This window comes from Triticum dicoccoides, chromosome 1B, assembly GCF_002162155.2.
Source record: "Triticum dicoccoides isolate Atlit2015 ecotype Zavitan chromosome 1B, WEW_v2.0, whole genome shotgun sequence".
NCBI classification, from domain to species: Eukaryota; Viridiplantae; Streptophyta; class Magnoliopsida; order Poales; family Poaceae; genus Triticum; species Triticum dicoccoides.
The window spans coordinates 380,251,198-380,262,482 of NC_041381.1; the positions used below are offsets into that span (position 1 = coordinate 380,251,198).

Genomic DNA, 11,285 nt, shown 5'->3' on the forward strand with positions numbered 1-11,285 from the left:
ATATTTCGCAGCAAGTCCTCTCCGCTAACGAACTTGCTTAACAACATCAAACTTGAGGCTTCACTTTGGGTTGCCGCGGGCGCCAAAAAGCTAGGGACCATTATTCGAGGAGAGTAACAAATTTGTATTCGGTCTTGTAACACAAACACTCTACTCTCTCCTTAATTAATACATGCGACAAATCTTTTGCCCAGTTTTTTAAAGAAAAGTGTAGTACAAGGTCAAGAGGTCGACAAGGACGATCCCTGAACTTCCATTGCTGATCGGAAACACCTAACCAAAGAACTGTTAGTACGCAAAGCAGCCTTGATTGTCTATCATGAACAAGCCAAAGCTCCATGCAGGGAAATGGACAACCGATGCCCTGCCCCGCTAATGCAGCTACGAGCCTACTACAGTTGCGGTGGCGATGAAGGCGGAGGCGGTGGCGGTGGTGGAGGAAAGTGCGGCGGCCCCTTGCTGGACCGCCGCCTGCCCTGCTGTGGTGGGGGCGGAGTAACGACGGGTGTCCTCAGTCCAAGAAGCCTAAACGGTGGCACCAGAGCTCTGTGCCGGTCGTAATCGCGACCACAGCACGGCGGCTCAGGCGATGTCCGGCCGGCGGGAGCCGTCCTTTGCTCGTGGGCTGTGACTCTTTCGTTGCCGAGGTGTCCCCTAGCCGGGAGGACGAACTGCCGGGTGATCTTTGGCCCGGCATTCGAAGATACAAGAGCTGCTAGTATGAGCACCAGGAGAGCTCGGGTGACGAGGCGATAGGGGAAGGGTACCAACACCATTGCTGGTGACACTCTGAGAGTTGTAGCGACCGCGCTCTTGAATATATATGGTATGCAGAATACTCGGCCGGATTGGTCTGGACAAGCGTCACGGATCTTGGCTGGTGCTTCGCCGTGCCCAACAGCCACGAGGGTGTGCAGAGGCAGAGCTACTGATCCGGAGTTGTTCACTGGTACCCGTGGGCCGTGGTACCGATGGATGGCAATGGGGTATGACGTACACGTGATCCTGGCTGCTAGTGCGAACTACGGGCCGTCCAAAGGCAGCGTCGTAGTGCTCGGCACCTAGCGGAGAGTCACATCTGTATACCTGCGTGCATTTCGTGCCGAGAACACAGCCACCCAGCCACCACATGCACGAGTCAAGCCGTGAAGTCCACGACGAAACAATTGGGCACGGGCATGGCCTCGGGCGCCGTAGGAGGAATCTTTAGCATGCGTTGATGCGCCGAGCGGTCGCGCTGCGCCTGCCCTGGCCGTGGCCTGGCCGCCGTGGAAAGTGCGAAGCCCCCCAACGACGACAGGAAACCAAACCGGCTTCACAGAGAAACGGAGCTTACAAAAATGGCGACGGTTGCAGGAGAGGGACGCTCCAAAGCATGTGCCCGCATAACGACGTTGGAAGATGTTGGCATCGTGGAGGCGTTGCCGTAAAGCTAAAACGAAGGTGGGCGGATGATAAAAGCCAGCTGCCGTGCCGCCCACCCACTCTTGGTCCGGTCCCGCGCCACCGTCCTCCCCACCCCCGCCAGTCGCCACCTCGTTTTTTCTTCTCCTTTCCCAATCCTACGGGTCACGAGCACCTGACCAACCAGCACAAAAGGCGCCATGACAACTCAAAGCCGTAGTACGACAACCATGAATAGATGCAATTTGGAAAGTGTGTGACCATTGATGGGCTCCTTCGCAAATGGCTACCGGTGACGGCTTGACAGCAGAACTGCTATGGTTCCACAGGTTCGTTTACATTGTTCATTCATCGCATAAGGACGTACTTCCTTCGTCGGTGAATAAGTGTAAATCTAACTTTTATTCTAAGTCAAAGTTTTAAAATTTTGACCAATTTCATAAAAAAGAGTAATAGTATAGATGACATCAAATTGGTACATTATGAAATTACATTTCAAAACGAATCTAGTGATACTAATTTAGTGTCATAAATGTTGCTATTTTTTTCTGTAAAGTTGGTCACAGTTTCAAAATTTTGATTTAGAACAAAAACTAGATGTACACTTATTCACGGACGGATGGAGTAGTACGCCTCATAGATGTTTTATTTTTCCGAAAAATACGCCTCATAAATGTTAACAAAATTCCATTAAAGAGTATACAAATTTGTACCTTGAGTATAAAATCAAACCAAAGGAAAACATATGTTCGATTTGAACATGAGAATTACGGTTATCGAGTAACACATATTTGAGAGCCCACGTGTTTCACGTCAGTGAGAGTTCTATGTTGAAAATGTTAACTCAACTATTTGAGTAACTGCTATGGTTCTACAGGTTTGTTTACATTGTTCATCAGTTGATGGCGTACGCCCTCATAACATCCGATCCGGTGTGAGCGAGGAGTCCGTGAGAGTTTGTGTTCTTATATCTAATGGCTCTCTTCAGATCTACACTATTGGTGTGTCCTTTAAGGAAAGCAATTAGTTGGCCATTGGTTCGACGACTTCGATATCTTCTTCTGTGTTAGCCTATAGCATGGTACAGTTTCTCCACCCCCTGAACCCGTGATGATGGATTGCAAGCTTGTTTTGCGCGGGTGGTGCTTCAACGGACACTTCTTCAGCAACTTCTAGATCTCGTCTCAACGGGTGATTAGTTATTGCGGTCTTTAATGAAGGATATGGGGAAGGTGTTTGCTGGTGGCCCTTTCTTTTACCGTTGGTCCAGTGTACTTTTCATTCTCTGATGTGTGGCATACAATCGAAGGAAGAAGAGAGCAGTGATTCCTTCTTGAAGCCGTTACATTGGAGTGATGCATCATTTGTCTGCTACCATATAGCTTCCAGGTTTTCTTGTAAGATTTGAGATGCTGCCGTAAGGCGTGTCTTATGTGGATGACCTCGTTTTTTTTCTTTATTTGATATTTCATTCGTCGATTTGTTCGGCCTCAGTGCTTAGCTTTGCTTGGCAATGTTCTACTAATTAATAATATGGATATGTAGATCTTGTATTGCAGAGGCCGATGGTATATTCTCAATTTTTTTGCAATGTATCTTTATTTTGTATCCTGGTTGGTCGGCGCATTGTACTGTCTATTTTTTTCCTTCATAAATATATTGGTTAGTCCATGCTGATGTTTCGGGCGTCAAGGAGGCGAAGTTCCTCGCTCCCGATGTGCGGTTTGTGTCCTGCAAAGAGGAGAATGAAGACTACACCTCGTGGAGTCAGACCACAAATTCTTCGTCGGGAGGAACTAGGAGTGCAAGAAGGAGAGGGTGATTGATACGTCTCCAATGTATCTATAATTTTTGATTGTTTCATGCTATTATGTAATTTTATATCATTTTATGCTATTTTATATCATTTTTTGCGACTAACCTATTAACCCAGTGCAATGCCAGTTCCTGTTTTTTGGCTTTTCAGAAAAATCAATAAAAAACAAAGTCCAAACATGATGATACTTTACAGTGAATTTTTCTGGACCAAAAGGGACCCTAAAAGGTTCGGGAGGAGGGCGGAATACTTATGGGAGAGCCACGAGCTCATAGGGCGCACCCCCTGAGCTTGTGGGCCCCATGTAGCTCTGTTTGACCTAATTCCACCTCTTTAAATTCACATATATCCTCAAACCAACAGAGAGCCATCTGCAGGCCTTTTCCGCCGCCACAATCTTGTGTTCTTCCGCGATCCCACCTGCAGGCCTTTTTCGATACTCTGCTAGAGGAAGAATCGATCATGGAGGGCTTCTACATCATCCTTGTTGCCTTTCGATGATGCGTGAGTAGTTCACCACAGACCTACGGGTTCATAGCCAGTAGCTAGATGAATTCTTCCCTCTCTTTGATCTTCAATACAATGTTCTCCTCAATCTTCTTGAAGTTTTATCCGATGTAATCTTCTTTTTTGGTGTGTTTGTTAGGATTCGATGAATTGTGGGTTTATGATTAGATTATTCAATGAATCTTTTCTGAACTTTATTATGCATGATTGTTATAGCTTTGTATTTCTCTCCGATCTATCCGTTTGATTTAACCAACTAGATTGATTTATCTTCAGCCGGAAAGGTGCTTTGTAATGAGTTCAATCTTGCGGTGCCCTCACCCAATGACAGAAGGGGTAGCGAGGCATGTATTGTATTGTTTCTATCTTTCCCTAATAATAAAACACCTATTGCTTATAGTCGTGCGTCATTTAGTTTACCTTATAAGTTGACAAAAATTACCCACCAATGCCATCTATAAGTCAAAGAACGACCCCCTTCTCATTTCAAAGTCGTCGTCGCCGTGCTCAATCCTTTTATAGACGTAATACCCTATATATATCATAGATGCAGAAGCAGTGCAGTGTGTAAAGCCGTTTATTTCCACTCTGGAGGCCCGCAGGGCGTGACGCCCCTGTTTTTTTATTTTGTCTTTTTTCTTATCTTTTCTCATTTCCTTTTTCCTTTTTTCCTTCTTTAAATTAATTCAAGATTTCTAAATTCCAAACTTCACGAATTTTGAAAACATGTTGGAGAAATCATAAAATGTTTGTGAATTCAAAAATTTGTGAGAAATCATAAAATTTTCGTAGTTTCAAAAAATATTAGTGATTTTACATAATTGTTTGCAAATTATAAAAAATCCACAATTTGGAAAGAATGTGGGGAAATAAAACCATGTTCATGATTTAAAAAAAACAATCGTGTATTTCAAAATAAATTTGTGAATCTGACAAAAATGTCCATGAAATTTTATAAAACATTAAAAAAACTTAGAAAAATTGTGACTTTGTAATCGATGAGATTTGTTTTTAAAGTTTTAAAAGTGTGTCATGCAGTGGCAAGCTCATTGCCTTGGATTTACCATGTCGAGTACATTGCGATCATGTGGACATCGCGTCTCGAACATCAACGAGGGTGGGAGGAAAGATAAGTGGCAACATGGCGAGTCACTGTGTTAAAATAGATGGCATTCAAATGTCAGGGTATAGAGTCATACTTATTTGGCTAGCTTGTAATGCTTTTTTCTCTCCCGTTGCAAAGCACGAGCATGTTTGCTAGTTAAGGGTAAAACAACAGGGTTTAATCATATTGCTTGAGTTTACTTTATCTACATCATGTCATCTTGCTTAAAAGCGTTACTTTATTTGTCATGAACTTAATACCATGGATTCATTGTTGGATCACGGTCGATTGGTGGAGTAACAGTAGTAGATGCAGACAAGAGTTGCTCTACTTGTCATGGAGGTGATGTCTTTAAATGATCATTGCCATGAATATCTCATAACTATGCACTTTTCTATCAATTGTCCAACAGTAATTTGTTGACCCATCATATGCTATGTGTTCGAGAGAGAAGCCTATAGTGAAAATTATGACCCCTGTGTCTATTTTTATCATATTATAAAAACTAAAAATACCGTGCTGCAATTTTACACTTTTTATTTTACTTTTCTTTTTATCTATCTATCACTACCAGAATTAATCCTTGCAAATAACAAGTTAAAGGGGATTGACGACCCTCTTTGCCCGCGTTGGGTGCTAGTATTTACTTTTGAGTGTGTAGGTGGTGAAGAAGGGAACTTGCGTGGTTCTCCCGTTGGTTCGATAACCTTGATTCTCACCGGGTGACTTATCTCTACTGTACTGTTTCACCCCTCCTCTTCGAGGAAAATCTCAATGTATTCTATAAGTAGCAGTGATCAAGAAAAAGAACGAGGCAAGCCCCTCAGGGGTGATCAAGGTAGAGTCCAACGACTATGTTGAGTCCGATGATATTGACCAGGACAACCTCGGGCTTAACAGTAGTTATGACGAGTAGTGCGTCCATCGTAATACTGTTTATTTTCATACTTTAAGTTGGAACTCATGTTTAACTTTGAACATTTGGTAGTAATGTCAAAAATACGCAAACATGTTTATTTGGGTGCCCTGTTTTACATCATCTATGACGTTTCCATCGACAACTAAGACACCTATGGTGACATCAATCTCAAAATGATGTGGCGTCTTAGTCTCTTGGAGTTCTCGTAAGGGTAAGATGTGTGTTCGTGCGTTTATATAGGTTAAACTGATTTCGGGTTTGTCTAGGGCACATCTAGATGTGTCTTAGTTATTGTACATCTAAGTGACACAAGCCAACATAAAAAGGAAAAGGAAAAGAAAAAGAAAATATCTACACGAATCTTCACGTAAGATCAATGATATAGGACTTATATGTGCAATACTTAGAGCATCTACAGTCACGTCCCAAACCCGCCTCATATGCCTGAGCGGACCGCCCGGTCACTAACCGGTCACGTTTTTGTGGTCCAGACGCCCCCTCAAACGAGCCTCAAACACCCGGACTGACCGGAACCCCTCATATCGAGCCCAAATATGGGGCGAATATGGGGGTGCCCGGGCGCGCCCGTGTACGCACACCACATAGGACTGACGAAGGGGTCCTAGCCGGACTCGCCCGGAAATCAAGCGGTACGACGGATGTCTCCTCCGTCGTTGCGGTGTGAACGCCGTGTGGCGCCGCTCCGGCTCGCAGCCCGAGAGAAAATCCGCCTATTTAACCCGGTCGGAGTCCCGCAACCCTAGTCCATCCACCTCCTCCCTCTCCGCGCCGCCATTCCAAACCCATCCACCTCCTCCCTCTCCCGCTCCGGCGCTCCGCTATGGTCTGGAGTAAGATCACCTACCACGCAATGCTCACGCCGGAGAGCCGCGCCGAGATCCAGCAAAAGATTCGGGCAAGACATGTCGCCCGTGCAGCCTGCGTCGTTGTCGGGCTGTCTCCGGACTCGCGGGAGCCGGAGGGGAAGTAGGAGCAGCCGGGAAAAGAGGAGGAGGAGGAGCTGGCCCCCATGGAGGTGGAGGAGCCGGAGCATCAGCTACTGGGCTTCAACATGGAGTACGCGGAGGCGGAGTTCGCTATCGCCCAGTTTGACGAGATGGCGGAGCAGCATGCCATCCTAGAGTCCATTCAGGATGAGGCCTATGTGGAGGTCAACCGGGCGTTCCTCCGGCGGAAGCAGGCGGAGTCCGACGCGCTCTTCGCCGAACTTGACGCGGAGATAGAGGCGGAGGAGGCCAGAGCGGAGCAGCCGGAGGAGCCAGAGCTGCAGCTGCTGCCAATCCCGCCAGAGCCAGGCATGGAGATCGTGGACATCTCCGACGATGAGTAGCTAGGTGATTAACATAGTACGTAGGTTATTTTGTTTGCATGTCATTGTATGGATTTAAGAAACTAGTATGAGATGTTCAGATGCAACAAGTGAAATTTGAGACGTGCCCGGTTACTGCTCGCGGATCCCTCGGGGCGCGTCTGCTTGTGTTTGAGGGGCCATATTTGACATATCCGGTTGTAGATGCTCTGATGGCACATCTAGATGTGCTTTAGCAAAGCTAATTTCTTTTGGCTGTCCTATTTTGCATCCTCCGCTGGAGATGTTCTAAGATGCCTCTTTGAGTATTTTTCTTAATTTTTTTGGCATATAAATTGTACAGCACGTGTCATAGCATAATGCCTTCTGTGTACAACCCAACATTACATTGTGCACGTAAGTATTTAACCGAAAAAGAAAAGAAAAAGGTGATTTTCTTGGATGGCCGAGACGTGCGAAATATTCCCCGCTGGCACGGCCGCGTAGACAGCGGGGCGTTCTCCCTCTCCCTCGAGTCCGTCCTTGCCCAACTTTCCAGTGCGGCACCGGCCTCCTTTACATCTCATTCCCACCGTCAACGGCCACCACCCTCGCCGCTCCCACGCCCTCGCACCGCACCTATATCTCGCCCTCCTCCTCCCCCCCTCTCCCCACCCACCATTCGCCTACGCTCTTCGCTTCCTCCGCCGCCGCCTTCCCCCGGTCTTCTCGCTTCAGGTGAGCGTCCGTCTGCCCTCTCTGGAGTCCCGGTCCGCCTTCTAGTCGCTTCTAGTGCTGTTTTTTATCCCCTTTCCCTACCGAAGCATGTTGGAGATCGAGAAGTCGTTGGGGTGGTAGCTTAGCCGCGTGGCGGTTGCGGGCGTGCGTTTCGCCCGTTGTTTCGGCTCGTGTTTTTTCTGTCGGATGCTGGATCCGATCAGTCGGATCAAGGGTTGCACGGCAGATGCTGATGCTTCGGGATCCATTGCCAGTCTTATTCGTTGAGGCGGCGACGGAGTAGTCTCGCAGTAGATCTGTTGATTGCCGTGTGCTGCGCTACCAGGGTGCGAAGTTGGCGTACTGTTTTTTTTCTGAGAATTGCAGATCTGGCCGAGAATTTCGCAGGTTCGAAGTCGGTTTGCTCGTAGTCCTCACGAAATTGTCTAGACGGTTCATCTGTAACGGCTAGTGGAAAAATCTGAGTATTTGTTTTGTACTTTTGTGTTCACGTTTCTGTGTGCGTGTGTATGTGGTGGTGGTAGTGGTGGCGGTGTGTCTGTGTGTGTGATTGGCGGATGTTATCTGGTGCCTCCACCTGAAAATAGTTTATGGAGTAGTAGTTCACAAAAGAAACAAGCAGATCGATGGTGTCATTGTGTGACATGGCACCTTAAAGTGGCAAAAATAACATGTTTTGTATTTGAAATTCCCTAGTCATAGGAGTCTGTTTTTTTTTTTCTTTCAAAAAGGGAGAAAAAGAGCATGAATGTTGACGACCATATGCCTTAAGGTTCTCCTGCCTCGTCAGAAAATGACCAATGCTTTGTATCAACCAGTCAGACAAATCATAAATTGTGCAGTATCTGTTGCAGTCGTTTTAGCCACCAATGCATGTACCAAAATTGATTGAAAATACACATGTATCAGTAACATGCGTTAACCTACTAGGCTACTACCTAAGAGATCAAATCTGATTGTTCTGTTGGTGCTTCAGAGTTCAGACAAGCATTTGTTAGGAATTTAAATTTTCTTGAATGATGTATACTGTTGGAATCGTCGAGTTGATATGTGTTATTCTATTATAATACTAGCGCCTTTTGATGTACAACTAAATACCCTTGTTTGAATAATCTCTGTCATTTCAGTCAGTAACCTCAGTAACTGCTGTAAATGCATCTCAGTGTTTTTTTTTCCAATTATCAGTGAAATGTATTTGGCTATATTAACTGGTTAATACTCAAGAGAAATATATTGCTGTCCTTGTAACTCATGTTCGCGTAGGAAGAACAGCTCTTCTTTCTTTGTATCGTCAGTTTAATCTGTATTAGTTGGCAGTTTTTCAAGGCCCTGTTTGAATAAGATGTTTTATTATATGCAGATCAGTTAACGTAAATGGCTGACGCAGAGGACATTCAGCCCCTTGTCTGCGACAATGGAACTGGAATGGTCAAGGTAATTGTGATTACTTGGTCACATTCTATAACATAATTTCTTATTGGGGGCTGTCATATTTTGATCTTAAAATTAATAAGGGCTATTGGTTTTCATCTTTCATAGGCTGGTTTCGCCGGAGACGATGCTCCACGTGCAGTTTTCCCTAGTATTGTTGGCCGTCCACGCCACACTGGTGTTATGGTAGGGATGGGGCAGAAGGATGCTTATGTTGGTGATGAGGCCCAATCCAAGAGGGGTATCCTGACTTTGAAATACCCCATTGAGCACGGAATCGTAAGCAACTGGGATGACATGGAGAAGATTTGGCATCACACCTTCTACAATGAGCTCCGTGTAGCACCTGAAGAGCACCCTGTTCTTCTTACAGAGGCTCCTCTTAACCCTAAGGCCAACAGGGAGAAGATGACACAGATCATGTTTGAGACATTCAGCGTTCCTGCTATGTATGTCGCTATTCAGGCCGTCCTTTCCCTATATGCTAGTGGGCGTACCACTGGTAAGTGAACAAAGAACAACTGTATTTATGTGCATATTCTCTTTTGCTGCTATGTTATGTTCATCGAGTAGGAACAAACTGGATTTATGCTCTGTGATTGTTGATCATTGCAATTTTGTTCTTGTCAATAGGTATTGTCTTGGATTCTGGAGATGGTGTCAGTCACACAGTCCCAATCTATGAAGGTTATGCCCTTCCACATGCTATCCTACGTCTTGATCTTGCTGGTAGGGATCTCACTGATTCCCTCATGAAGATCCTCACTGAGAGGGGTTACTCTTTCACAACCACTGCCGAGCGGGAAATTGTCCGTGACATCAAGGAGAAGCTTGCATATGTTGCCCTTGACTACGAACAGGAGCTTGAGACTGCGAAGAGCAGCTCATCAGTTGAGAAGAGCTACGAGCTGCCTGATGGGCAAGTGATCACCATAGGCGCAGAGCGCTTCAGATGCCCAGAGGTCCTCTTCCAGCCTTCCATCATCGGCATGGAAGCTCCTGGCATCCATGAGACGACCTACAATTCCATCATGAAGTGCGACGTGGATATCAGGAAGGACCTGTACGGTAACATTGTCCTCAGTGGTGGGTCTACCATGTTCCCTGGCATCGCCGACCGTATGAGCAAGGAGATCACAGCGCTTGCCCCAAGCAGCATGAAGATCAAGGTCGTCGCTCCACCGGAGAGGAAGTACAGTGTCTGGATTGGAGGGTCTATCCTTGCATCTCTGAGCACATTCCAGCAGGTAACGGCGAAATTTTGCCTCAATGGTTATTGGTTCTTGACTCATGCTACTATTTGAAAGTTTCTGACATGTCCATTTCTTGTGCAGATGTGGATCTCCAGGGCAGAGTACGAAGAGTCTGGCCCAGCTATCGTCCACAGGAAGTGCTTCTAGACAGTTGTCGTCAGACCTATTCTCCATGCATACCCTTGTCTAGTAGCATTATTAGGTGGTGGTTTTGTTGGACAAATGTTGGGCCGATGGCCTGTCTATGGGTGTATCTACTCTATTATGTGTGTAGTCTGATTTGATGGATTTATTATTGGATTCTGCAACTTCATCGCTATTTCTCTATATGGCTTTGCTTGGCAATGGCCCGTATTGCGTCCCACTTCGATCAGGCTTTGGCCAGCTGCTGGGAGCTCGGTGTAGTTTGCTTGCAACAACGATCCTCCTTTTTGTTGAGTATAATCACACTTTTTTGCTGGACGGAAGTTGAGCATATACTTAGGCCTCATTTGGTAGCAAGGGATCCCGGGGTGATCCCCGCCGTTTCCCTGGGTGTGGAAACCACGATTGAATTATGCCCCGGTTTTTCTGGAGGGTGATTTGGTGCCATCAGCCAACAGAAATTTCCCCCGTGTGTTGGAAGGGATCCCACTTGTAATGGAAATTTCCTCCGATGGGGCTTTGCTACCTTGGGTATGGTGCCTATGCAACCAACCGAGCCCTTATAGGGAACCGTTAGGGCTTGTTCGGTTGAGGGGGAATTAATCCCCTACAGGCCAAAATCCCTGCAAATCCCCTCCAATCCACTTGGGGATGGGATT

General features: G+C 46.1%; 1 protein-coding gene across 1 annotated transcript; it reads left to right on the forward strand.

Moving 5' to 3' along the window:
* Nucleotides 1-7,611: 7,611 nt before the first annotated feature.
* On the forward strand, nucleotides 7,612-10,809 carry LOC119336686 (actin-2). Its single transcript, XM_037608762.1, has 5 exons — nucleotides 7,612-7,798; nucleotides 9,159-9,232; nucleotides 9,338-9,731; nucleotides 9,863-10,476; nucleotides 10,564-10,809. The coding sequence occupies exons 2-5, from the start codon at nucleotides 9,173-9,175 to the stop codon at nucleotides 10,627-10,629; spliced, it is 1,134 nt and encodes a 377-aa protein (XP_037464659.1). The 5' UTR covers nucleotides 7,612-7,798; nucleotides 9,159-9,172; the 3' UTR covers nucleotides 10,630-10,809.
* The last annotated feature ends 476 nt before the right edge of the window (nucleotides 10,810-11,285 follow it).

Bases quoted from the DNA above. Each gene is read 5' to 3' on its own strand.
- LOC119336686 (XM_037608762.1), top strand. From the start codon at position 9,173: ATGGCTGACGCAGAGGACATTCAGCCCCTTGTCTGCGACAATGGAACT. The intron at 9,233-9,337 runs GTAATTGTGATT...CATCTTTCATAG, and splicing joins ATGGAACTGGAATGGTCAAG to GCTGGTTTCGCCGGAGACGA. The intron at 9,732-9,862 runs GTAAGTGAACAA...TCTTGTCAATAG, and splicing joins TGCTAGTGGGCGTACCACTG to GTATTGTCTTGGATTCTGGA.